The 27540-nt window shown below is 41.4% G+C and overlaps 4 protein-coding genes and 1 long non-coding RNA gene across 6 annotated transcripts; 3 read left to right on the top strand and 2 right to left on the bottom strand.

Moving 5' to 3' along the window:
* The first annotated feature begins 135 nt into the window (after window positions 1–135).
* Window positions 136–1682, top strand: LOC135628941 (uncharacterized). 2 transcript variants are annotated; one of them, XM_065135957.1, is made up of 2 exons: window positions 136–1042; window positions 1193–1682. In XM_065135957.1, exons 1-2 carry the CDS (start codon window positions 275–277, stop codon window positions 1562–1564), a joined length of 1140 nt encoding a protein of 379 aa, XP_064992029.1. In that variant the 5' UTR covers window positions 136–274; the 3' UTR covers window positions 1565–1682. The 2 variants fall into 2 exon arrangements, with proteins under 2 accessions (XP_064992029.1, XP_064992028.1); XM_065135956.1 differs by having other exon boundaries at window positions 141–1682.
* A 147-nt stretch (window positions 1683–1829) lies between these two features.
* LOC135628940 (heat stress transcription factor B-2b-like) lies at window positions 1830–6195 on the top strand. Its single transcript, XM_065135955.1, has 2 exons — window positions 1830–5283; window positions 5364–6195. Exons 1-2 carry the CDS (start codon window positions 4699–4701, stop codon window positions 6117–6119), a joined length of 1341 nt encoding a protein of 446 aa, XP_064992027.1. The 5' UTR covers window positions 1830–4698; the 3' UTR covers window positions 6120–6195.
* A 6287-nt stretch (window positions 6196–12482) lies between these two features.
* On the bottom strand, window positions 12483–18055 carry LOC135629585 (E3 ubiquitin-protein ligase At1g12760-like). The gene is made up of 5 exons (XM_065137145.1): window positions 17380–18055; window positions 14911–15030; window positions 14677–14809; window positions 13367–13534; window positions 12483–12864 (listed from the first exon to the last, which is right to left on the bottom strand). The coding sequence occupies exons 1-5, from the start codon at window positions 17937–17939 to the stop codon at window positions 12691–12693; spliced, it is 1155 nt and encodes a 384-aa protein (XP_064993217.1). The 5' UTR covers window positions 17940–18055; the 3' UTR covers window positions 12483–12690.
* Window positions 18056–19195: 1140 nt separating this feature from the next.
* LOC135628562 (probable E3 ubiquitin-protein ligase XBOS33) lies at window positions 19196–23112 on the bottom strand. The gene is made up of 10 exons (XM_065135309.1): window positions 22581–23112; window positions 22160–22219; window positions 22002–22073; window positions 21741–21919; window positions 21490–21653; window positions 21341–21399; window positions 21186–21232; window positions 20942–21082; window positions 19933–20024; window positions 19196–19723 (listed from the first exon to the last, which is right to left on the bottom strand). Exons 1-10 carry the CDS (start codon window positions 22809–22811, stop codon window positions 19338–19340), a joined length of 1431 nt encoding a protein of 476 aa, XP_064991381.1. The 5' UTR covers window positions 22812–23112; the 3' UTR covers window positions 19196–19337.
* Window positions 23113–24265: 1153 nt separating this feature from the next.
* On the top strand, window positions 24266–26631 carry LOC135628364 (uncharacterized). Its single transcript, XR_010492836.1, has 2 exons — window positions 24266–24708; window positions 26263–26631. It is a non-coding gene; the product is annotated as an uncharacterized LOC135628364 (long non-coding RNA).
* The last annotated feature ends 909 nt before the right edge of the window (window positions 26632–27540 follow it).

Raw genomic sequence — 27540 nt, forward strand, 5'->3', positions numbered from 1 at the left:
TAAATCAATCATGATGTAGTGATGGAGATTATATTGACTTCTTCGTTCACAGCAAAAAAAAAAAACCTGTACCCGCACAAACGAGCAGTGTACCTACCTGTAAACTAGGACATAGTGGGGCCCTCGGCGGGTCCGAAACAATGATGCCGGTCTGGTTTGAGCAGATTCTACTACCAGTCGATCACGGACCATAAGAGCCCCTTTCCTACCCGATTCCCTTTTTGCTATTTAACCCAATCTACGGTTCTGAGCTCTAATCCGCTCCTCGCCCGCCATGCTCGCCTCCCCCTTCGACCACCTCTTCCTCCTCGCCGCAGCCTCCGCTGCCGCGGCCCTCCTCTCAATCACCCTCTGTCTCCCCTCCCTCCTCCTTTACGGCCTCCACACCTACATTCACCCCGATAACCCCGGCGGCGACGGACTCCGCGCCGTCCTTCGCCGTCCCTCTGGTCCAGACGCCCCCCCTGATCCCAAGCGCCGGCCCAGATCCTCCTCCGCCTCCCACCACCGTGTTCCTGGCTTTGACGATGGCAACGCCCAGCTCCTCCGCCTTCGTCTCTCCGATTCCCATCTACGCACCCGCCTTCTCTTCCCCTCCTTCCGCGCCGCTTTCGTCGCCTCCGCCGTCGCTCTCACAGATCTTGCCATCCTCCGTCTCCTTCTTCCTCCCGATCCCTCCCCCGCTGCCACGACTGTCGCTGCCGTCGCACTTCTCGCTGTCGCTCACCTCCTTCTTCTACTCTCCAAGCTCTCCCTCGAGCGATCCGCCTCCAAGCGGTCGGAGAAGGAACTGAGCTTTGTCGCCGGCTTCTTGGGCTTCCTCTCTGCTCTACTTATAGTCTTCGTCCTCTCCCCCTATCTCTTCGATTTCGAGCTGGGCGGGGTCGACGCCGGATCCACCAAGGCGACGGTTTCGGTACTCGCCGGCGTCCTCGTGGGGCTGCTCTTCGTGCCGGCATCTCGAGCGGCACGGGCTTTCTGGCTCGGGACGGATCAGCTCCGGTGGGACCTTGCAGTGGTCTCGTGTGGCGCCCTCAACCAGGTTCTCCTCTACGTGGCCGTCCTTGCAGCGGCCGCTGCACCGCTTCTCTGGGTGATCCCGGTGGCAGTGGTGCCGGCTGGTGGTGAGGTCGGGTCAGTCTGGTTCAGGGAGTTCAGAGTTTGGGCTCTCATTGCTTCTGCCGTCTTGCAGCTTATGGTGCTCCGCCCTAATGTTCAAATGTACCTTAACGAGGCCGTGGTCAGCTGGTATCAGCGGCTGCACGCTAGCCGGGTGCCTGACATGGATTACGGGAGAGCAAAAGTTTTTCTACACAATCACTACCTCTGCTTGGTGGTGCTCCAGTTCTTTGCACCACCGGTTATGGTTCTGCTGTTGATTGGGTTATCTCAGGTTAGATCTGACTTGTTTGGTGGTCTATTTTTCATGGGTGATCTTCTGCATTTCTCTGACCTTGTAAAAGAGATAGCTTTGTTCTTAGCTTGGTGGATTATGTTTGCTTGGTCCATATTGACCATGTCAATCCTCACTTTATATCGATTTGGTTTCTTGTTTGTGTCTTGATTTGAGTTTTTATTTTGTTTAACATTGCCTTCAGAAAGATGGGAGTTGGATTATTTGTTACTCACCAATGTTAAAGTAATTGGATATTTAATTTCGATTGAGGAGCTTGACACTTCTATCTTATTTATCATCAATGCAATCATTCCTTGTATGGTTAGTTTGCTTTATGAGTTCTTTGGTTATGTATTGTCTTCAATTCAACATGGGCACACAATTGCTTACAATTTTTTTACTAAGATATCTTTTGTTTCCTGTGTGTGATTGGAGCCGCTTAGAATTAAGCCTGGACAAAGATGGTCTAGGATTTAAAAAAAAGAAAAGAACTAAAAACTTTCAAGTTACAAAGCTAATTACCTTTCTTTGAATGTGAGAGGCATCATCAAAATAGTTTGCTTTATGAGTTCTTGGCATATGTATTGTCTCCAATTCAACATGGGCACACAATATCTTACAATTTTTTACCAAGATATCTTTCTTTTCCTGTCTGTGATTGGAGCTGCTTGAAATTTTGACAATTAAGCTTGGACAAGGATGATCTAGGATTTAAAAAAAAATGAAAATAACTAAAACTTAAAGTTACAAAGCTAATTACCTTTCTTTGAAATGTTAGAGGCATCATCAAAATAAGCATGCAACTTCTTCATAATAAAAAAGAAAGTATCAGTTTGTACCCAGTAAGTGTTGATATGTCATTAGTATATAGATCTGAAGAAGGGGTGAGTGTAACAGGGAAAGGGATGGGGATATTGTAGTTTAATTTGGGTGAGAGATCTAATAAAGTTTACTTACAACATCCCAACTGCAGAGAATTCTTGATGGTTACAAGTTTGATGTTTGGGCCACACCAAACGCCATCTAGGTAAAAGGAATCCACCTCATTGATTATTGCTTCATTACCTAAGGTATCACATCTTGAGTTGCATCCTAGGAAATTGCACGTGCAGAAAGCAAATGATCTTGTCTTCACCTGTTCCTCTTTTTGTGATCTGTGTGAAACCCAGCAATACACCTAATACAATAGTTTAGAGCCTTGCTTCTACATGAGTAAACCCTTCATAGTTTATGAGGCAACCCTAAGGAATGCTAAAGTGTTTTCTCTCTATTTGCTTTTTCTATTCTTTCATTGCTCAAAAGTAAAGCATCTCTAAAGAAAGGAAATTTATATCTGGATGATCTTTCTAGTATGTTTTAAATGTGAAAGATTGATTGTCCTTTTTCAAGCAGCTATTGTACCAACCTACTAGAGCAGGTGCCCCTTTCCATTTTATATCTGTAATCTAGAACACTTGCAGTTAGGAAAGATATTCTGTTAAGAGGATTTAATTTTGTAGAAAATTTTGGTGAACTTTACCATTCATTCTTTTTCAATAGGTAGCTTTCTATATGATTCCTGGAACATTTTTTCTTTTTAATTAAAATGAAAGGCTTTACAGCATTTGTTAGGTAAGTCATGTTGTTGTTGCAACTTATGAGGTAACCAATGAAAAGAGGGTAAATGTCATAAAATCGAAGTCATATTGATTTTATCATTTCATTTGGAGAATTAAGTCATTGTTCTGATCATTACAATTATCTATTTTTTGATGAGATCCACTTGAGTCAAATTAGATCAAGAAAAATGTTCTTCTGCTTCTAGAAAATGCAATTGAGTTGGAGACTAATGATATACGTCTGTGTCAAGCATCACCATTCATTGGCTACTCAGTTCTCGGGCAGCTTGGTCTCTTAAGACTCTGCAGAAATCGAGTTCTACTTTCTGATATGCTGATAGGATGAATGGGGCTTCTTTTTATGGCATTGAACAGAGATCGACTTACCAACCTTTTTTTTTTTTTTGATTGGTGGCATGTTGTTTGTACCTGTTTTCAACTTTTATTGTTATCTTTCATCATCAGTGGCTTGATTGCTAATCTAAGTGACTCTGCTTGTCCAAACAGATTAATTTTCATGTATAAGTCTCTTTTGCTAATTGGTGTTTCAGGTTTCTTCGACTCGTGGATGTTTCCTTTCTACGAGTAAATGATTTTCCTAGTTTGTGTTTCATAGTTCTAATGTTGGTTAATGATTTTCCTATTCTCATCTGATAGCTCCTGTTTGCGATCGGCTCTGTGTGTCTTACTTCCTTGGTTATCGTCAAATGAATATTCAAAGTTCATTCATTACTTGAAATCCATCAAGAAGATAAATGTTTAAACAATCTGCTTCTCAGGAAGTTTTCTCCTGTACTTTTCTGGTTTAATTTAAGAGATGGATGCACCAAAATGTCATAATTAATCAGTCATGTGATTGTTGTATCATGCCAATACTATCTGCAATATGTTTTTCCTTACAAATGAAGTTCAAGATTCTTCCTTCTCTTCTTTCTTGCAGTACATAACTCTTAGAAACAAAATTTTCCATTCAATTAATCTATCCTTTCCCTTTCATTCTACCTTTTGATGATTACAAGTCTCTGAACTGGATGAACTGCTACAAGTTGCAGATTTGTTGTTTGCTACATGTATTTTGGTCATTTACTTCCTAGTTCAAGCATCTAGAACTTTTCTCCCAATCATTTGACTGTTGATTCTGCTCCCCAACTGTATGAGTTGCTTGACATTAAATGTCTTCCTGCCCTTACTACTATCATTCTTTGGTGGTGAATGCCTCTCTTTTATGAGCATCTTTTGATGTTACTGCCTCCATATGATTGGGAAGATCCAATACCCCATCTTAGAGGGTTAAAGTTGGCTTTCTGGAACTTGGCTTCAGTTGTATGTTCTTGGTTTCAAACTGCTCATTTTTCTTCAAGGATGTAGAAAAGCTCATCTAAACATCATTAAAACTAGCCTTGTGAGATTATTCATGTCCTTCAGGATGTCTTTTATCTTTCCTCATGCTTCACTTAAATTAATTATAGACTGCACCAAGCTGTTTCCCATGCCTTTGCTTTTGCTCCTAACTTTGACCAGTGGCCATTGGTTCTTACTTTTAAAAGCTTCCCACTTTATCTATCTCCTGCTTACAAATTCTTATCCTATGAAAGAAGATGACATCTGCTTACAAGTTCTTCAGAAAGTCCACTAATTCAATTTTCCACATGTTCAAATTTGACTTGTAGTAGCCGTAAATGTAATCCATTCTACACATGTTTTATGTTTTCGGTCTTCTTCCTTGCCCCGTCTCTCTTTCCCTCCACATCCGGACGTGTTCATGCCTCGCCCGCCTTTCATTATTTATATGCAATCATATTTGCAAAAGATCCGCCCCTTCCACGTCTCAACCCATCATATGCAGCCACGGGCACGCACTGTCGTCGAACCTTCGAGAAGAGGAACCGAATCGAAGCTTCTCGGTCTGATCCATCCACCGAATCATCCGTCGCCGTTGGATCATATTCCACTTACTCCATTACAATTCCTCCTCTGCCCACCGAAACTATTGGAAAGCTTCAAGATCTTTCCCCCGTCGCCTTTCGAACTGTGAAGACTCGCGAGCGGCGTGCGAAGATGACCCTTGCGGCGGAGCCGGCGGAGGGGCAGCAGCGGTCGCTGCCGACGCCATTCCTGACAAAGACGTACCAGCTAGTGGACGACCCCGCGGTGGACGACGTGATCTCGTGGAACGAGGACGGGTCGACGTTCGTCGTCTGGCGGCCGGCGGAGTTCGCGAGCGACCTCCTCCCTAAGTACTTCAAGCACAACAACTTCTCCAGCTTCGTCCGCCAACTCAACACCTATGTATGTCTAATTCCCGGGTATGTTCGATTGTTTTGCGATTTTTTGATGTGTTTTTGAGGTTTCTTGGGGGGATCTGTTAGGGATTTCGGAAGATCGTGCCGGATCGATGGGAGTTCGCTAACGATTGCTTCAGGAGAGGCGAGAAGCGCCTGCTTCAAGACATCCACCGCAGGAAGATCTCGACGGCGGCGCCACCGCTAGCGCCCGCCACGATCCCGGGGACAGCGCATGTGCGACGGGCCAGATCGTCGACGTACTCGGGCGAGGAGCAGGTGCTGTCATCGAATTCCTCCTCCGGGCCGCCGCCGAACCACTCGGCCACGACGCGTCCCCGCGGCGAGGCGGAGCTGGGGGAGGAGAACGCGTGGTTGAGGAAGGAGAACGAACGGCTCTCCCGCGAGGTGGCGCAGATGAAGAAGCTATGCAGGGAGATCGCAACGCTAATATCAAGGCACGCGTCGGGCCGGCAGGAGCGCGGCGAAGGGGTGGAAGGCCAGGAGGCGGCCGCGCCGTTGCTAGAGCTGATGCCACCTGGTCCCGCGGCGGAGGAAGTGGAAGAGGAGGAAGAAGCCACGAAGAGTGAGGTGCCTCCGGGAGCAAGCCCGAAACTCTTCGGAGTGTCGATCGGGGTGAAACGACCTCGGTTGGAGGACAGCGACGGCCCACCCGTATCGCAGGAGGTAAAAACGGAGTCGGTCGAATCCGCGTGGCCAAACCCGAAGGATGTGTCGCCAGAACGCGGCGGCCGGCAGCCGTGGGTCATCCACTGCCCCCGGCCGTCCCGGAAAGCATGCATCACGCCGGACCGGCCGATCGACGACGGGGCGCGCACGTGACTGCGGGGCGACATCACGTGTTTCTAACTGCACATAAAATAGTACTTAGTAATAATGAGATAAAAATTTTATCTAATTTAGTAGGATATTTTGGAGTCTTGTAATATATATATATATATATATATATATATATATATATCTTGTTTGAACTCAGGGACGCGGTCAGCGAGCGCGTGGGAGAGGTGTCATCCCTTCATCTCTCGTAAGTTTCTCTCACTTTGTTGCCTTCTTGTTTCAGGTGCATCCAATAATTAATCCGTGTTGCTTATGACAGACGCGGTTTAGGGTTCGTACCAGAGGACGATCCGCGTCATCTTGGGTGCTGACAAGCTGGATTTGACATCCCAATTGGTACTAATTCAAACTTAATTAACTTGCCCTCCTTTCCCTTCTTAATCTTTAGGTTAATCCTTATCGATCGAGTCTACCTGAGAATTATTCTTTACATAGAAACGCTACTATAAGAAATCTTTATATTTACAAGTAGTGAAGAGTAAGAATAATGTTTTGAATCATTATAATTCAATATTATACCAATTTAACCCTCTTTAGATATGTGTCAGATTCCATTGTTATATTAGGTTTCTTCCTATCATAAATCCCTCTCGAGTGATGACCAAAGAATATTCTTGACCCTATCATCAATTCTTTTTCCTTTTTGTAACCTCATTGTCATCGAATTCATATCATTTTTCTTTTTGTCGAACATAGAATGAAGAGTGTAGTTGCTTAGTAGCAATCAAGTAAGGGTAGGTAGAAATCCTGTGGCCCATATGATGATTCTCCTGTGTTGCTGCATCCACATTCAATTGATCTTTCTAACTTTAGAAACTTTGCATGGATAGGGTTATCGACTCATTGACCCAATTAATGGTTTGCTATACTAAATCGATTCATGATGTGTGGGGATGGGCATGAACTTGGCGATTAACATTCATAATTTTATAGCTGTACACTTTATAATGGACATGCCAATGGACTACTCGATGATACGTCATGTTCTACTCTACTCTGGTGCCACGCACCCTACAGTTCGACCTGTAGGATGAGTGGCCCATGCCATTGACACAATGACATTACTTGTAATGCTAGATGTAATTGATAATATCATGAAATCACTCGTATAAGTCAAGTAATCATTTAGTCCCAATGGTTATTAAAGATCTCTATAAAAGGGCTTAGGTATGTTAGCTCACCTAAAGCTCTCTGAATTCTCTAAATCTTATATGACTAATCTTCGAAATTATTAACTTAAGCATAGACATGTTTTCAACATAGATAATTTTAGTTGGATCCTTTTGTGATATCTCATACCCAAACCCACTAGTCTCAAAGATAGTCTCATACACATGCACTCCACAATAGATTCTAATTTTACCTGATGAAGAATCATTATGGCATATTATATCATGGAGATGCCAACTTACAAAGGAAGATGTCGCCTCAGTGCCAAGGTTATCTTTTATGACAGACATGATCATCAAAGAATCACGATTGGAAACCATCCTATGATGACTTTTTGTTCTTCCTTGCGAGTATATTTGTTGAATTTGGGCCTTTTGTTGAGTCTCCTATTAAAATTCAATTATATATGAGAAACTAATTTCTTTTAGGAATAATACTTAAGATATGGATGTTATTTTAGCACTTTGGATACCATCCAATGCGCCGTACAACTTCGCCTTCTTCGATGGATTTTAGGGTAGTCATATGACTAACAATTCTTTTTTAATCATCTCCATATAAGGAAAAATCTTCACTGCAGATTAAAAGTCTTCATTTTTGAACAATTTTGGCTGCATAAAATGATTGCTCATGAACTTAATTTATAAGACAAAACGACTCCACGGAATTGAAATGAACTGCGAAGTCTGTTTTAAGTCTCTTACAAGATGCCTACGACAAGAACAAGCTGAGACGATAGATGATTGCACAGACAGAATCTTTAAACGTTACGAGCTTACACAAACAAGCCGTGACTTGAAAGGATAAGGTCTTTAAGTCTTTGTGCAAATACACAAACAAAACATTTAAAGATCATATAGTTAGTTATTTCTTTCATTTTTTCCAATCAATTCTCTTTAATCCACTAAAGAAAATTTCAAAAAAATCTAGAATATTATTTTATATGTTTATCATCTTATCAAAATCTTGAAATATATTGATGGAAGAAGTTGTTGACGTTCTCAGCAACCCAATGTGATCCAAACCCGTATGTATATGGTTGTTTGAGGTGCTTCTGAGTAGAAATGTCTAGCTCTCGATGTGTCACTTGCACGAAGATTGAGATCAAGAAAGGTTTCCTAACCCGATCCATCTGATGTTCAAGTTAGTAACTCGTGATGTATGAATGCGGACGTGAGTGGTCAAAAAATACAAGTCATTTTTCATTGTGTTGAAGATGAACTTTTTTACATAATCATAAAGGGATGGAATACTCTATGGGAAGGTAGCCTCTAACTGCTCCAATAACTCATAATCATTTGCCTTTCAGTATTGCCACATAGGCAGATGGTTGGAGGATGATCTTTACCTTCGCCTTCTACCTTAAACATCACGTGATGGTTACGTATTAGATGACGATTAGCTGATAGTGTGCTCCCTATCTTTTGTCCTCTTTCTCAAGGCATGCTTTGGGGCTCTTGCGAGAGAGATCCGAAGTGTAATGTCTAGTTCATCCGACATGTCAAGCTTATACCTCTTTGATCTATTGTCGACCTAGTGGCACATTCAGTTCGTCTGCCATGTCTAGTCCATCATGCCCCTTGTATCATCTAGCACGAGTTTGTTTAGCATGTCCATCTAGGATTGTCTCCCCCCAATACTGCTAGTGGCGATCCATCACCGATCTACCCCTCGTATTGTTGAGGGATGCACATTGGTTAGATAGTGTTGGGTTTCCTGACCTCCACACCTCGAAGGATGCAAGGGTTGGGCTTTTTGACCTCTTCGTCTTTGGCGAAGGTAGGGGTCATGCTTCCCAACCTCAATGACTTGGGCAGAGGCGATCCTAACCTTTTAGGCCTCGAGCAAAGACAGGGGTTGGGCTTCCTGACTTCCTCGACTTGAGCGGAGGCAGGGATTGGCCAAGGCATGATTAGGTTTTTTGATCTTCGTGCCTCAATGGATATAGGGGTTGGGTTCGTCAACCTCCTCACCTCGAGCAGAGGTGATGGTTACTCTTCTCGACCTTCATGCCTCGGGCGAAGATAGGGGTCAAGCTTGCTGACTCACGTGCCTCAAGAACATTTCATTTTGTCCCTTTCATCGTGGCGAGTTTCTTTTGATACAGGTTAAGTTTTTTTAACTCGTGCGCCTCGGACACATTTTGTCTTGTATCTCCCGCCATAACGGGTTTCTTCTTATGCAAGTCAGATTTTTTGCACATTGATTATTTTTGATATTTTTCGATATGGTCATTGTGCATCGATCACTTTTACGCTTTTCAAGATGGTCTTCGCACATCGATCATTTTGCACTTACTAAGTTGGAACTCTAGTCGCATCTTCTCCAAACGTCAAGTTAGATTTGTAAGGAATCCTCCGTCAAATTCGTCTACTAGGTCTCAAATTTAAGTAGGGTAGAGCGGTTGTGCGGTTCGTTGAATTCTTCAATTAGGGAGCGAAGTGCTCCCTCGGTGGATTGTTCAACAGGTCTCGGGTGCTCTTAGAATGTCAGTACCACATTCATTAAGAGGGTTAGTAAGCGGGTGTGCTTACAACATCGGGCCCTCCTTCTAGTATAAAAAATAATAAGGGAAGAAGTCGTTGACGTGGTTTAAATATGTATGCATAGGATTGTCTGAGGTGCCACATACATGAAGATCGAGGTCGAAAAAGGTTTTTTGACCTTTTTTATTGTGTTGAAAACGCACTTTTATACTTGATCGTAAAAGAATATAATATTTCATAAAATATTCTACAGGAATATAATCTCTAACGTCTCCAATAACCTTCTTTTAGTCTCTTGTTCAGGTTAACAAAAATGAGGGGCAACCCATAATTGTGTGGCTTAGACCATTGCTCACGTGAAAGGATGACCTTCGTCTTCTCCTTTACACTACGTGACAATTAATGACAATATATATTTCTTATCAAAAAACATGATATATTTATATAAATAATCATAATTCATTAATCACTTCTCTATCTAACTAAATTTCAAGTCATAAATATAGTCCTCTAGAATCTAATTAACCAGCGCTACCATCATTCCTCACGAGGAGTTATTCATCGGGCGTGTGAACTGACAAGGACTTTGCGGCTCATACACACACACACACACACGACGGAGTCCGGTGGATTCCGCAATCTCCTCTTGGATCGTGACGGCCATCTGACTTCGTGTGCACTGGAAACGGCGTGGAATAAGATGAAAGCCGCGTGTTTTTGGCTTCAAGAACTAGTCAAAGCCCTTGTCGGAAACATGGTCGCCGGGATCCGCATTTCTACGTAGTTTCTCGCAGTGATCGACGAGCTTTGCGCTCTATCCGAGGAAGCTCGCCGGAACCAACCACGACCGCGCTCACCAGCCTCCGCCCCGTCGCCGAGACAAGCTTGTGATCATTCCACCATGTCCATCATGCTGTCTACGCCACCACGTCCATCATGCTGTCTACGCTCCATTACGAAAGTGGGGTCGATGAAAGAATACTCTCGTAAGAAAACAACAACAAAGATATCAAATAATAAAACATAAATATAAATAAAAAGTACATATAAGATTTTATGTGTTTCGAAACTATTTACCTACCTATGTGCATAAAGTGAAATAAAATATTCTCTATTGATTGAGTAAATCTAAAAATCCTATTCGTCCTCTCACACATACCTTTAAGATTATTCTTAAAATATTATTTCGATGATAATATACCAAACCCATTTACTAAGGATTGTGATTCAGAAATCTCATCTGGCATATGTTTACTTTATCAGCTCACCACAATAATAATAATAATAATAATAATAATTTCTCATCATCTATATACCAAGCCATTCAAAGTATTTCCTATATTTCTTTTACCTAATATATATATATATATATATATATATATATGTGGTAAAATAATTAGTCCTTAATGTTCATTTTTTAAAACAAATTTCTTTCCAAGTTTTAGTTTCGGCCACCTTCGACGCGCCAAAACCGCCAAAACCTGCTTCAACGCGCCACCTTTCTCCTCAATTTCCACAGCGCAGAAATTTCTCTCTTCCCTTCGCCTCTTCTCTCTCTCTCTCTCTCTCTTTCTCTCTATATATATGTCTTCCGAACTCCTTCTCTCGTTCTCTATATGTATGACAGTAGACATACGCACCCCTCCCGCTCCTCCCTCATGAGCTCCATTCCCTGCACCTCCACTCTTCCATTCATTACCACCGCCCGTTGTCACCACGTCGCCGCCGCCTCGCCCTCGATGAAGGGCAACGACGCTGAGCTGGCGATGGAGATCACCGTCATCTCCGCCCAGGACCTCAAAAACCCCTCCTCCCCTCTCCTCCCCGGCCGCCGCCTCCGCCCTTACGCCGCCCTCTTCTATTCCCCCGACTGCGACCGCCTCCCCTCCTCCCTCCACCGCACGCGCGTCGACGAACACGGTGCCCATAACCCCGACTGGGGCGACACGGTCCGCCTGCCGCTGGACTCTTCATTCTCAAGCGTGGAAACGTCCGCCGCCGCCGGTGGCGGCGGAGAGGACGGAGCCGCGGTCTACATCGTCGTCCTCTCGAAGCAGACCCTCAGCGGCCCCGCGCGACTCGGGTGGTGCCGGATCCCTCCCGCCGACATCCTCGACGGTTTCCGGCCGCCTTCAGATCTGCGCCGCCTCAGCTACGCCCTCCGCTCCCCTCGCCACGGCGGTCGCGGCCACGGGGTCATCCACGTGACCGTCCGGCTCCTGGGCCGCGGCGTGGACCGCCTCCCGTCGCCGCCCCAGCCAGGGAAGCCAATGGAGGAGCCCGGCTGGTGTCGGGTGGCGATCGGGATCCCAGTGGCGGTGCCCGCGGCGGCGCTCCCGCCGCCGAGGTGGACCTATTCTGGCGGCCCTGACTGCGTCCAAGGTGACCGTTTCGCCGAAAGCGAACGCCGCAGGGGTGGGCCCGTCCCGACGGCGTTGACCGTGTCCCGGGTAGCCGCTTCTCCGAAGGACGCGTGGGTTCTGGTGTCCGCTTTGACTTCGTCAGGAAAGGCTTAGAGGATAAAGCCAATCGTTACCAACAATTTCCCACCTGCCCGACATACCTGCCTTATAATTGGAGGAAGCGGCGGGGAACCAAATGGGACTCACGTAACCGACGCCACAACGACGATGTAACGCCCTCGTTGGTGCCTAAAAAACTGGTGTCTGATATTAAATGCTGCAAGTGAACGTATGACAAATTTGGATTGAAATATATTCTTAATTATCCAAAATCACACACTCAGGACACCGTATGATCGCATCAATACAAGGAATAATAGGATATGCATGTATATAAAGAAAGAAAGGACAGGTCGGCACACACTCACGGGGCTCTTCTGAACACTGGCTATAATACTGGAAAAGGAAGGAATGGGAATGAAGTCCTTTTACCTTGTTCTAAACCTCCTCCCCTCCTTGGTTGGTGATCTTGGCGATGTTGTGCTTGCAGAGGGGGCAAGTAGCATTGATGAAGAGCCATTTGTCCACGCAGGCACGGTGGAAATGGTGTTTGCAGGGGAGTTCCCGCAGCTCCACCCCATCATCATAGGCCGAGAGGCAGATGCAGCACTCCTGCATGTGCCCAATATAACTTGTAGAGTAAGACTTAGTTTATTACTCAGAATTGGGTAAAACATCTCACAAAGAATCAAAGATCCTTTTTCTGCATATATATAATCTATTGCAATGGGCTCTATAGAATTCTATTTTCTTCAAAATAATATGTGCAGATAATGCATGCTAACTTACAACTTCAGTTAAGTATAGAACCAAGGTAACAAATCAAAAAGGTTTTATTGCTCCCAGGTAAAATTCATGATAAATGCAATTGCCTCGTCCGGTCCATGGTTAGCTGTCACAAAGAATAACACCGTCCAACAACTATAATTGTCCACCATCATCAGTTTTATGTAGATTTTAGTTTTAAATTGATCTTGCAGAAGAGAACCATAACGTCAGCTAAAATCTCAAACCGTGAGAGAGGGGAGTGGAGTGTGAAAGATAAAGAAAAATAATCAAGGCACAAATGCTCACAAACATGAACTTCAATGAACAATCAAAGAAGAAAGCTTACCACATTTTCTGCTGATAGAACATGCTCAATAGGTGAATCAGTGTCACACTCGATCATACTTCCACCTACGGGTCTTTGTGCTCCAGCACCAAGTTTTTCAGAATTGCTAATCCTTCGGAATTTGTATTTGGGAAGTTGGTGGATATCTTCATCAGATGCACCTTCTTGCTTTAAGAGGAAACATGAAGATAACAAACAATTGAATATCTTTTAGGACAGTTAGCCAGAAAATAAAACAACATTCACGAGGTCATAAACATAATAATTATGTAGGTCATAGGGTAATTTGATTTCCTTCATGCCAGCAAAATGTACCTTACTATTTCTCTGGGCACCTAGCTTTCATGAGCAGATCTTTGACTAGATGAACCATACCATATATCACAATATCAGGTAAGCAACTAATATGCTCTAGATATATCACAGATCTTTGACTAGATGAACCGTACTATATATCACAATATCAGGTAAGCACCTAATATGCTCTGCATATATCACAGTCAATACATCGAAAGGAGAGTGCTAGTTTTTCAAAAAGGAGTATCTGCTCTGAAGAATGAATTTTTCATTTGAGATATTTATAAAAATAGCATATATCTTTTAGAACATAAAAGACATTAGGAATATTAGAAGTTTAGTTTAGTACTTTGTCAGGGAAACCCAGAAATTTCAGTTTATAGGGCAAAAGAAGAAAAATGCCATAACCCAACTAGCCCTTCCGGTCCATATACATGTATATGATCTCAAAAATATGAAAAGCTCAGCATAATACCCACTGGAAGAAGACAAATTCTTATCTTCTGTTCTTATCTTAATGGGTAATAGACCCACATTTCAACCAGTTTAAACATTTAGACCAATTCTACCCTCCCTATATGGTACAAATAAAACTGGAACATGCCTTGCCCAACCATGCCTTCTAAAGTTTGACTACCTGGATAGTACATCAACTTGGGAAAAATTATCACTATTCCTTATACATTCTAATGTACAGATCTATCTCATATCTGCAAGACAAATTTTGCAATAGTTTAAGCCAAACATAAAATTGAAAAGGAAATATATTATCAAATGGAAACAACATATTTCCAATCATTGAAAATCAATCACTTTTTTTTTTGTATCTCTGATATTAACTTATTGACCTTATTTTAGCAATAAAAAATTCTCTCATATAGTTTCAAAAAGATTGTGATGTCGTGATCAAGCACAACAGAGTTTTACCTTTTAAAGACAAAACTATATCTGATGCTAATCTATAGTGGGAACAAGTTATCCTACAATAAGGAGTTGGCAATAGTATCAGATACCTGATCTGCGACAGCATAAAGAATTGCGATGATACATGGTAGGCAACAGCAAACAGCAATGCCAATGACACACGCCAGAGCAACACAAAAAATGATAAAGAACACATCAAATGCCAGGAAAACTATGCAAAGCCTGAAAAAAAAAAAAGAAACAGATCAAGCAGGAAAAAATAAGTAATAAGAAAGATTTACATGGTAAACCAATTATCCAGAGATACATATTCAGGGAATAACCAATATAGCTGTGGTGCATCACGTGTCAATGCTTGACCTCCAGCCGAAACCCAGTAAAATCCAATTATCCACCATAAGAATGAGAACATAGTGTTTGCTGACTCCAGATATTTAGCAACACTACATATTAAGAGGTGATAAACACAGAAATCAGTCCAGGGAAATAATTTATAGGATATAAAACTCCCAACACCATAAAATTAAAACTAGGATATTAGGGTACACCAAAAGAAAAGAAATTTCCAGACACCAGTATGTGGGTGAGGATTTCAAGCTCAAAAGACAGTAGATGGGACCAACAATCACTGCCCTTAAAAGTAACAATAGTCATTTTATTTAACTTGGCATTTCAAGTTAAATAATGTTATGTAGATGTTTTAAAGGCATATGCAGCAGTCTTCTGAGCCTGTTTATCAATTCAAGAAATTGTTAAGTGGATTCTAGAGATTCAGTTTCTGGAACAAGATGCACAGTATCATATATGGAATTGATCATTTATGTGGGACCACAATCAGTAAGATCAACCAAATCAGATAATGTTCAATATATCAAAATCTAAAAAGATGCAAGAGAGAGAGAGAGAGAGAAACATCACACACACACACACAAAAGGTAATAGCATAGTGCTTTGTTTTCAGCACCAGGTGATTCACAAAAGACAATGGATACCTAACAACATATGTAACTTGTTATTACACTCATAAATGAGTTGGAATTCATATTAAGAAAGAAAAAAAAAGATTATGAATCCTAATATAAAATGAAAAGTGACAAGAAAAAAGAAATCAAAGTAATAAAGATAACAAAGATAAAGGAGCAAGCTTAAATAGAAAAACCATGGAAAAAAGAACACATAGCATCAAGCATCTCTATGCAAAATGCCATGAAATTGAAATAATGGATAATTATCAAATAATGTTATTTATCCAGCAAAAGATATTGAAAGAAGCTGCTTTTTGGATTTATAGGTTTGTCCACTCAGACAGATCTGGTCAGTAGGATAGGGTGCAACGACAGAGCTGCATAAATTTGTTCCCATCATTTGGCCTAACCAATGGCCATGTTGTATGTAAATATGAAAGAATTATTATGCCTGTCTATATCTTCCTTGATCTTTTGTCTTCTTATCTGAAATAACTCACACGTACATGTATTTTCATCATAGCACAACTAACTGATTTGAACATTATAATTTTTGGATAGTGCTTGTTAGATATTTAAATGTTATTTCATCGCATGCTTGCAATAAGATAAGGATAAATAGAAGAAAGCATCTGAAGAAAGGTCTCTCATGTCTCACGAATAAAGCCATGCTACATTTAGGTGTAAAATTTATCATGGATCAGCTCTGAAGCCACCACTTCCCACATGCACATGTATGCAATGGAGTTGATTTTGTCCTTTTAAACTGAATATGGATATAAAACAAATACCCATGTATATGGCCACAGACAAAGTATGATGCTTTCTCTTAGAGTACTTGCCAGAAGAAATGAAAAATTGCTTTACCAAAAGATACTTTCAAAATGAGATAAGTCTTCAAAGAACCATCCTTGCAACTCTAGCATGTATGATCAATAAAAAGTATGGATATTTGTTATCATGAAAAACGAGTTGCCCACATATCAAGAAATGTAATGAAATTAATGCTGGAATCACTAGTTCACCTGTGTTACCTACATTAACCTCTTCAAACTGTATATTTGAGGGAGATCTGTGCACCAGGCTACCCATTTTTATTTACTAGTTTACCAGTGTCTTCAACTGCTCATTTTCATTTATGTTGAGGATGTCTTGTATTCTTCAGGAAAACAACCTGTTTGCTTATAGGGTAAGGTTGTCTAGATTGACTCTCTCCTGACCATATATAGTTGGAAGCATTTTTGTTTTGCTGGCTGTTCTTTTATATGCCTCATAGAGAAAATGTATTTCCTGCTCTGTGTACATATTCTTCATATAGTAGTTTGCAACTTGAACAAGTATGAACCCTTAAAAATTGACCTAACTCATCCTTTCCAAGAATCAATATATCAAGGAATTCTTATGAAGAAAAATATCCAGTTGTTTCAGCAACAAATGACTGAATCCTCTTATATGCATTTATAGGCAGACCAAATTTCTGACTAATATAATGGAAATGGTAAAGCATATGATCCTACATGCATAAATAAAAATAATAATTTTCTGAAGCTTTATTCTTAAACAATCTTAATCGCCACAAATACCACTAACAAGATTGCATGACCGGAATCCAAAACTAATCCAACTTTCTTTTTTTGTCTTTTAATGTAGGTCTTGCTTGATTCTTGCAAATGTTTTCTTGCAATCAACTTAAAGAGCCGCTCATGCATCATTGGCATTCTCAACTGTCAGTAATGGATCAAAGTCTTCAGATCCAACGCAATAGTAGTCCGAGATAGAACAAAACTAATGAGGAAAAGATTGAATTGGGAATGAGCTTTTTCTTACCCGGTCGTCTCCTCATGATGACCCTGCTCAGCATCATAACCCCTAGCTTCCACCATCTCCATTGGAGAAGGCCGTCCCGAACTCGCCCGACCCCACCTTGCCCTCTCCTCCACGCCCCGCTGCAAAAGCCTCTGCTGGAACTGAACGCTGACGCAGATAATGTGGAGCACGCACTGAAGGGCATACCCCCCGATCCACAACCTCAGCGGCATCGACGGCGTCTCGTCCCGGCTCAGGACTAGGACACCGCCCGCCGCGGCGACGAACGCCAAATTCCAGAGGGCGTCGAGGAACACGATGGGCCGCGACTGAGCCCACCCGCTCTGCCGCTCCTGCAGCTGCTCCGCCGCGGCCTCCCGCACCAGCAGCGACGGCTCCCGCATGCCGCGCCGGCTGCCAGCCCGGCGGAGGAACCGGGCCGCGCCGCGGAGGCTGGGCCGCCGGGGTCCACCGCCCCGGAGGCGGACGCGGTCGTCCCCGCCGGCCACGAGGGGGGATGGGTCGATGGACGCCCCTCCACCACCGACGAGAACGGGATTCAAGGAACTTCTCCACCACATTGCGGCGAAGAAGATCCCCAAATAGAATCGACAAGCGAGCTCGAGACCCGAGCCTTAATCGATCGGCCGATCGATCGACGGGAACCGAAACGGAATTGGGATCTCAGAGACGAAGCATAAGAAGAAGAATCCTAAACAAATTGGATTCAATTATTAGTAACAGTTTTCCATTTTCTTTTATTTATTTTGGTATACTATTGTCACTCGCGCGTCTGTACTCGACGCGCAACCTACGTTTTAATTGGAGATTACCGAACCGGGGCCCGGAAACTCCATCAATCTCGCCAATAACAGCTCAGGTAGATTTTCGTGGTGGTATAGCCAATGATGTCTTAAAATTCTTATAAGACACTTGATAGAGGAAATATTCTCCTTCAATACCGATGCGAAACATAGTGGTGGCATAGCCAATGGAAAGAGTGTATGACCATACATCAATCTGAGACGATAATCCAATTAACATTTTCCCATATACTAGAATTGGCAGTGGAGAAAATATTTCCTTGATTTATCAACTACAAAAGAAAATTTTAAATACGATAATCAAAGGCAAATAATTTTTATTAAATTTATTTTATTCGTCTCACTTGAACATTAAACAAATCGAATCGAAAAATCCACCAATCTCGATCTTCATGCAAATTAGCTAAATCTCGAAAGAGCTCTCGAGTCATCTCGATGTTTCGAGTCACTTACTCTTGCACACGAGTCTTAACCACATCGAGCTTATCCGAGCATCATTAACTGTTTTTTTCCCTTAACCACACCAACAAAACCTAACATAACTCACCTCCCAAAAATAGCTTATGCTGTTAAGTAAACTGAAGGTTTTGTGTTGAACAAAAAATGCTTCTTTTTAATTCTTATAATTCGCCTAAAATAGCTCTCAGCCATCGAGCACACTATAAATGCATGAAGCCAAGGCTTCTTCCATCTCACACATCTCCTCCCATCTTAGTCTCTGCTCCAAAATGGAACCTCTCACCATACTCACATTCACCGGCGGAGTCATCGGTCAAATCGCCCTCGTCGTCCTTCGTTTCCGGCCAGCCTATACTTTCGTCGAACGACTCATCGACTGCTTCCAGCACCCGCGCCCTCCGCCGCCACAGGCCGTCTCGGCCCACGCCATCGTCGAGGTCATCGAAGAGCTTGCCAGCGGCCGGGATTGAGCATATCCAGGGCTCCTTAGCCTCCCATTGCCTTGGATTCTAAGTAGGATGAGAGACTGTACATTCCATGTGCGCGCGCATGTGTAATAGTTGAATGGGCAATGAGATTTTTATCACTAGTACATGAGCACAACTCGCTTGATGAAATGCTTGTTGTTTGTGTCGCTGTTACGAACCCATGCGATCGGCAATAGCAGATGCAACGCGCTACAAAACGATCGAGAAACTACAAGCTACCGTTGTGAACTGACGTCGAGCAGCTTGTTTTCTCTGCTCTGCCAGGATGTTGATGCCTCGAACAGGATGAAATAGCGGGAGGAATGTGTGGGGGACAAGAGATCGGACCAATGGCTTCTGAGGGAACCACTGCAGACTGTTTCTTACAGAACTCGGATCTGATGGCAATTGCAGATGGATTCTGGCTGTGAGAGTCGCTATTGCCTTTGAGACTGGGATCCTTCACCAGAAGAGTAGGCAACCTTACGAAAGCCACGATTCCTTCTCGACAGAGGGGGCATGGAATTGAACCAGGTGGTGCAGACATCTCGGGTGCCAGACTGCATGTTGAGGAAAGAGAGAGCGTGCATCTCGTGCAGAATTCATGACCACAACCTGAAGAACAAGAGGAAGCAAATTTGGATGACCCAAGAAAGAAGAGTTTATCCTCAGCATCAACCATCAAGCCAATGTGGTATTAGCAGTGTCAGGACATTGTTGGGGAGACATAAAATTGTGTAATCACAGGAAGGAGAGTAAATGAAACGAGTAAATGCATGAAGTAGAAGAAAGCAAACTGAGGTGATATCGGAAATGATGCTTACCTTCAGCGGCTACAGCACATGTGTTCTCTAGACAAACAGCACAGAGATCGCTATCATCAGAAGGAACAGTTGAAGAATGCAATCCATACTCTCTGCAGAGATAAGTCTTAAAAATTATTTCAGGATACACATAAGATCTAGTTTTACAATTACCAAACTTGCTGAACTTTTATTCATGTGATCCAGTCTCTGATTATTTGGATGCTTGCTAATTTAATATTAGATAGATTTTTGTCTGGTAAACATGTACAATGATGCATCTGGTACTTCAACATAAGCAAGAAGAGGATATTAGGTGGCATGCTTGTTGATTCCTAGGGGAAACAAGTTACTTTTTTTCCTTATAAGCATGCCTTTGTAACACATTTAGCTCAAGATTCACATATCTGAGCATGACCAGTTATTGCACTGATACATTCAAACTATACCATGCAAGATTCAGAAACATTTTAGTATCTGTTATCTTTATAATCTTATTTCCAATTAAAATCTACATGTGGAAGTGGAGGTCTACTCAAATATGGGTCAATTGCATGATAAGTGAAGGGCCAGGAAAACAAACTCGACAAAATCCCATGGGCCTACCTTATGCTGTAGAAATTTGAGAACAAGTTTATGTCTTATAATTGATTCAGTTGCACATGCATCAAAATAACTATAATTTTCAAGATTTATATTAGTTAATTCTTTGATTCAGCGATGATCCAATTGTACTGCTAAATATGTTCCACCATGATGAAGTTCAGCAAGTATTTTGCTACAATGCATTTTTATTTAGACACCAGCAGTATCAGAGCTTTATAATTATGAGAGAGAGAAAAAGTAGTGAACAACATATGCTTTGCCAGTTATGATGTATAGTAAATTTTATGTCCACATATCATAAAATAAACAAGATAAAAGTATCAACTACAAAAACAGATAATGCTGCTGTGAGTAAATTTAAGAATGACCATGAGATTTATGAAATTTCAGGACCTGTGAAGTGCAACAATAAGTCTAGTAGTACCTTGCAATTTTCAGAATACTTATAAGAGGGAGGGAAAGACAACTTGTAGGAAAGACAGGTATCGTCTGATTAGAATTAGGTTTTAGTACTGGCACAAGCTCATTACATCCATATATCCTAGCAACATCAACTGGGAGCCACCTAAAAATTGAAAGACAAAAACAAAAAGGAATAAGGACTAGAACCAGAGATGCAGACAGAAAAGAGATCGGTTTTTGCAATAACATAGAGAAACGGAGATTACCCATGGCCATTCACTGCTGATCTGCTGGCTCCTCTAGCAAGAAGAATCTGAACAAAGAGATGTTTTTGGGCTTAACAATTCCAACAATGCCAATTATGCAAATAAATGAGGAATTCTCAAAAAAATTAAGTTAATGTCAGAAACAGATGTATTGCCTGGCAACACTTTAGGTTTCCACTATATGCTGCATAATGCAAAGGAGTGCTTCCAGCTCCTGTCATACAGTTTGAGAGAAAATTTTCTTTTAATCTCATTTTAATGTAGTAACAACCACCTAGAAAGAAAATTTTAAATGAATGAAAACCTATAGAGGCTGCCGATGAAGTGTTTTGTGAGATGGCCGTGGCTGAGACATCAGCGTGTAGATCAAGCAGTAGATGAACGCAATCAACATTTCCATTTAATGCTGCCAAATGCAGGGCTGTTATGCCACATTTGGCAGTCTTCTTGATAAATCCAGAGAGTGAGCTGTGACAAACAAACAAAAGTCAGATTGCCAAAACATTAAGAGAGGCACTTGGAGATGCATTTTTTAATCTCTTCAAACCAACTTACTGCTGATCATAGGAAGAATTAGGGAGGTTTCTCTGTGTTTCATCCTCTGAAGAATTGGTCGCTGCATCAGGAACAGCAGGTGCAAAGTCTGCAGCCAGTAGCCTGATGCATGGTATGTGTCCACCTTGAGCTGCAAAGTGCAGTGCTGTCCAGCCATTCAGGTACTCTGCTCTTGAAACCTTTGACAGACTTCAAAGCTCAGTAGTCTAATTATTTAGCCAAATTAGAACAGATAATGAATGCTTACACATATACACATACATTGCATTTATACAGCAGCAATGTCTGCACCACCTCCCAGTAGCCATTGTTGCATGCTTCCATCAAAGGAGTCTTGAAGTGCAGGGCAGAAAGATTAAGACTTCTTGAGTAGTTAAGAGATGAATAGAGATTTGAAGGCTAAGGCTTATAGTGCTCACCCGTCCATAGATGTTCCTGGAGTTCACATCTGCTCCATACTCCAGCAACATCATAGCAATCTGACAAGAAGACAGAATCTTTACCACACTGTTCATTGAGCAGAGAAGAAAGAATCTTTACGTTGCATAGAGAAGTCATGAACTGCTCCTAATACTATGTGTAAGAAATTTAGTTAGCTAAAGTGATCAGTGAATCAGAAATATGTTAGATTGATTGAACTTAAAGTGATTTAATCTGTGCACAAAATCAACAGACAGCTACTTCCTGCTGAAAAAGGAGCAAGTTCTCACTCCTGATATATATTTTTCTTGTCTTTAAATTGAACGAATACTTAGTTTGAGATTCCGATTTTTGACGAAAATAATGTTGTAAACATGCAATATTTCATGCAAATTTTGTTGCTTGAATCAGGAAGAGGACCTCAGAATGGCCTCCGGAGGCAGCTACGTGCAACGGCGAGCTGAGGCCGCCGAAGGTGCTGTATTTGGCCAGGCCTGGTCTCATCTCCAGCAGCATCCGAGCTTCCTCTACGTCGCCATCCCTGGCTGCCGTCATCAGTCGCTTCCCCGAGGCGGAGCACCACAAACAGTTCCCCATCGGCTCAGACGGAGATAGATAGGGTGAGAGAATCTCTTCAGCAATATATAGCATGCATCAATGGGAGACGCCAAAACAATGCAACAATGTCAAAGGAAGACATAGTAACAAAGGAAGGGGAAAGAGACACGCCAAGGTTCTTATCTTTGTCCATGCGCGTGAACCGTCAGCTGCAAGCTCCATATTTTGGACCTCGCACACCCAGTCAAGCAACACGCTCAAGGACCGATTCCACCCACGCAGAATTCACATCAGAAGCTGTCAGTTCTTAGACCGATGCACCATTCTTCTTTGACGCATCCATCTCACGCAGGTAAATGATGGTTTGGTGGAATGAAATGAATCCTGACATCTTAACGTGGAAGAACACTTCTGCCAAGGCAAGGGACAACCTTGGAACACCTTGTCAACAGCAGGCTACGTCACCTTTGGAAAACCTCGGACATGGTTTGGTCCTCTTTAATGGCTTAACTTGTGCGACTTGGTCTAATCCATCCTCCCAAGTCAGTCATTGTTATTGCTTAGAGGAATCAATCACTAATCTTGAGGGTTTTGAGCATTGTGGAGTGAAGGAAACTTCAAACAGAAACGTGTTCGAGTAGAGAAGATTGCAGAAATCATCATTGAATAGAATTGTAATATATATTTTGATTGTTCGAAGCATCAACACTGTTCTCCAGAGAAGCAAGTGGATTTGATCGGGATCCTACAAAGATGCATCGTAGGCTTGTTGACCCTCCGATGCTTAAGTCAATAAGTAACATGTCGAGTTGAGAAAGCATTCAACTCCGCCTAGCATTGATGATGACATGATATTTCATCGTCCACATGTCATGTCAACTTATGAAAGAACACTCTTCACGGCTTATTCTCAATAATTCACACTCTCTCAGGCTGTTGTTCTGACTCTTAGTTGGAGACACAAGATCACCAAGAACAATTTGCAGAGCTGCAAGTCTACAGATTAAACAGAAGGCAATGAGATTAAGATTGGATGGTGAGAAAGATGCAAAGGACAATCATGCAGTTGGCAAATAAAGGCTTGCTGTGGTTGTCACTGTCATTGGTATTAAGGTAGGTGGAAATAATCTGATGTTGAATATTTATCTGTCAGTATGAAGACAACTGAGAAGTGCCTCTAAATACTTGATATCTGAATTGAATTGCAAATGTTTTCAACACAGGCTCTAAACCAGTAAGAAGTTTTGTAGGGTCAGCATCTCTGCCTCACAAGGTAGAATAATTAGACATGAACAAAACATGCATGGTTTGACTACACAAAGTCCTCTCTCTATTTCATTGGAATGGATTCAGAGCTCATCACCTTACCTTCTTCACAGTACTGGCAGAGAAGCTAAAATGGATGGAGGTGCAAAAGGAATCACTGAAGATGGTGTCATTGAAGGAACAGTGATGTCTACATGATGTTGTGTCTTTTCTTGAGTGGTCTCACAGGGACCAAATGCTTCTTCTTGGATTAATGCCACCCCTTTTGATTGAGCTCTTCTTCTTCTTCTTCTTCATGGATGTTGCAAAGGTCATGTTCTTCACCAACTCGTCTCATACTGTCAACTTAAGCATCATCAGCTTCAGTGTAAAAGAAGTAAAAAAAATTAATCTACTTGAGATACATAAAATAAAGCAAAACAATTCAAAGGGATTGGATTTGGTGTTCCCTTCCGCCTTTCATTATAAATGGGATAGTTAGATAATTATAAACCGGTATATACGGAAGCTTGTTAGATAATTATCGATTGTAACGGCGATATAGCTTTGCAAGCTTTATATCAAACCGTTATATATAATGGGCGTCGGTGGCAATGGCGTTATCGTAAATTTTTAAACGTTGGGGTTGATCGACCTCGTATTAGGGCCTCCGTTTCCGGACGCGGAGCGAGAATGCCGGAGACAGGAGGATTTCTTCTCCTCCTCCATTCTTCCTTGTTTACCGGTAAATTTCTTCTCCAATTTCATTTCTTTTGGCGGTACGTCAAAAAGCTTTCCCTTTTCTTTGGTTGTTTCTTCCAAGAATGTGCGTCAGGTCTCGAGGTCCTGAAGTCTCTATCCTTTCTTTTTGGGGGTATTGGCGATCGGGTTGATTGGGATGGGGGGAGTTACCATCGAAAATCGCGTTGATTGGTTGTTTCCTTGACCTGCTTTGGCTTATGATATCTTGATTCTTAGTGGGGTATTAGTTTCTTGATACTACAAATTTGTAGGGTTACATTGGAAGTCGATTTTTGATGTGTAGAATGGCATCAGTTGAATATGATTGCTTTTGGGGATAATTTGACGAATTTATTTGGAAGACGACGATATTTGAATAAATTTTGATGTCATTCTCCTTTGATTTTGTTAGGAATTTTGTTTTGGATCGGTGTATTTACTCACAAGAATGCTTCCTGTTTATCTGAGTCGAAATGTGGGCTCAAAATTGGCACAGATACATGATATTGTATTGACATGTTCATCATACTTACATGTAGAGGGAAAGGCTCATGTGAAGGCTGGGAAATAGACTAAGCGTATTAATCAATTGCAGAAGTCTGTAGCTCAAGAAAAGGAAAAATGGAGAGATCCTAACACTTATTGTAGAGAACACATGACCTTAGGGGAACCTTCCTTTGTGAAACTACGAGCATATCATTGTCCATTTTGGTCATGAGATTGCTGATAAGTTAGCTTCTTGATGTATGTCTGCCATGAGGGGCTTTAAACTTTTCTTTCGAAATCATGGCTTGAAGGCAACTACAAAATATCTTGTGTTGATACAAAGATGTGCTGATGGGCACCACATGCATTAAATCTTTTGTTGAGGAATGGTTGGAACGATTCTTGCAAAGCTGAAAAGTTGTCATCATTCTAATGGAGCTATTCTTAAACAAGTTGAAAGTTGAGAATTTGGCTCAGTTCAACACCAATGATTAGTTTGAAGTAGCTAACAAGACGGTGATTAAATTGATATCGGCAACTAGAAACTCAAATGGTGGAAGTATTGAAGTTTGGCCGCAAACTTTCCAGTAAAATCTACTATCTGGGTTGCACATTAATGCTTGTATTAAAACATATTGGCTTCCGCGTGCTATATACTGTATATAATTCCTTCAAACATCTTATACTCAAGTAGAAGGCAAGCTAATTATAACTAATCAACATGTGCAGAGAACATATCTGAACATTTGAAGTTCGCTCTATCTGGTGGAATCATAATTTGGATGTAGTTTAGTAAATTGGAATCCCATAGAATGGTAGGTTTTTCAAATTTAGGTAGCTTTCAGAAAAATCTTCTATATATATATATATATAAATAATTTTTTTATGCACTGCACTGGGCTGGAAGTAACTTGAGGCCGAGTTTCATGCATGTCATTTATATGGTTGTACCTTTTAACCTATTGTTAATATTTAGTATGTTTGAAGAGGTTTTCTTGGTTAGTTATTTACTTCTTTTAGGGCTTTTTGTTTGAATAAATCATCTGGACTTTTGGTTGCCTAAATTATGCAGCGAAATCAAATAGAATCAAGAAAACAAAGGATGACAAGGCAGAGAAGGATGAAATGATTCCGAAGACATGGTGATCGCAGACAAAAAGGGGGACCGGTGTGGCACCTGATGGACCCAAGCTTTGAGACAGAGTAAAGTGTTGTCGATTGAATTGCTTAAACTGCTATTAGCATCTTACATCTCTCAAACAAAAGCCAATAGAACGTTAGGTAGCCATGCTGGTTCACCAGCAGCATTTTCTTCGGTTGTCACAGGAAACGTTATGATATTAATCGACTCCCAAGGGTTGTTGCACCCAACTTGTAACATTGTTTTGTTTTTGGATTCACTTTTTCATGGTGTTCCATTTATATTTAAAATTGTTTCATACTGCAGGAGCTAACACTGATTGAGATTTTTGAACTTTTTTGTTTTTATTCTTAAGTTGACATCTTTTAGATGCCTGTACAGACTCTGAACATGTTGCTTATTTTCAGTTTGCCATCATGAGCCACCATGGTCATGGTAAGTTCTTTTTTTTATAATCCAACTGTATGGTTGATATAACCTGTTGGCTGATCTCTTGTGACCATGTTATTTAATTCATGGCAAGAAAAGTCCATAAATTTTTTTTTCCATAGATAAAGTTAAATCAAAATGATAAGTTTATGAACACAGGATAAACAAATTGTTTCTTGATCAACCATCTTCTCTCATTTATCCCCCCAACTTCAACATTGGCACATCATTGCATTTGGTTCAAGTTGATCCTTCAATTCCATCAGATACTTTAGAATGAAATGGATGATCAAATCCAAACAAGATGGATCAAATATTAAAAAGATGAATTCAAATATGTTACACAGAGCAAAACAAAAACTCTATATTCACTCCTAGCTGAACACTGCTGCCATCTGCTTAGTGCCTCCAGCAAAAGTCATTGTATTGGCTTGTATTCTTGATTTTTTCACCATAAGATTTACAATGACTTGTTTGTAATATTTGAAATTGTTTTCCATGGTATGTATAAGTCAACTGCTCCTCATGTTATTTTTTTCTGGTAGAAAATTTTTGCCTCAAATACCACATCATGCTTTATACTTTACTCTTCATGTCACAGACCATGAAGAAGTCCATGGTGTAAGTCATGGAGTCAGCCTTTTAAAAATTATAGATTTGGACTAATTATAGATTAGTTAGATTTATATTTCGGTCTTTAGATTTTAAAAAATTATATTTAAATTTTTTATAGTTATAAAAGTAAAACATCTTGCTCTATTTAACATAACGTCATTGATT

Source organism: Musa acuminata, chromosome BXJ3-1 (genome assembly GCF_036884655.1).
Source record: "Musa acuminata AAA Group cultivar baxijiao chromosome BXJ3-1, Cavendish_Baxijiao_AAA, whole genome shotgun sequence".
NCBI lineage: Eukaryota > Viridiplantae > Streptophyta > Magnoliopsida > Zingiberales > Musaceae > Musa > Musa acuminata.

Excerpts from the sequence above, each read along its gene's own strand:
- LOC135628562 (XM_065135309.1), bottom strand. The coding sequence starts at position 22,811 with ATGCTATATATTGCTGAAGAGATTCTCTCACCCTATCTATCTCCGTCT. Across the intron at positions 22,074-22,159 it reads CCAGGAACATCTATGGACGG|ACTCCTTTGATGGAAGCATG; the intron begins GTGAGCACTATA and ends CTGCACTTCAAG. Across the intron at positions 21,654-21,740 it reads AATTCTTCCTATGATCAGCA|CTCACTCTCTGGATTTATCA; the intron begins GTAAGTTGGTTT and ends TGTTTGTCACAG.
- LOC135628940 (XM_065135955.1), top strand. The coding sequence starts at position 4,699 with ATGTTTTCGGTCTTCTTCCTTGCCCCGTCTCTCTTTCCCTCCACATCC. Across the intron at positions 5,284-5,363 it reads TCCGCCAACTCAACACCTAT|GGATTTCGGAAGATCGTGCC; the intron begins GTATGTCTAATT and ends GGGATCTGTTAG.
- LOC135629585 (XM_065137145.1), bottom strand. The coding sequence starts at position 17,939 with ATGTGGTGGAGAAGTTCCTTGAATCCCGTTCTCGTCGGTGGTGGAGGG. Across the intron at positions 14,810-14,910 it reads GATGCACCACAGCTATATTG|GCTTTGCATAGTTTTCCTGG; the intron begins GTTATTCCCTGA and ends TTTTTTTTTCAG. Across the intron at positions 12,865-13,366 it reads TTCTATCAGCAGAAAATGTG|GAGTGCTGCATCTGCCTCTC; the intron begins GTAAGCTTTCTT and ends GGGCACATGCAG.
- LOC135628941 (XM_065135956.1), top strand. The coding sequence starts at position 275 with ATGCTCGCCTCCCCCTTCGACCACCTCTTCCTCCTCGCCGCAGCCTCC.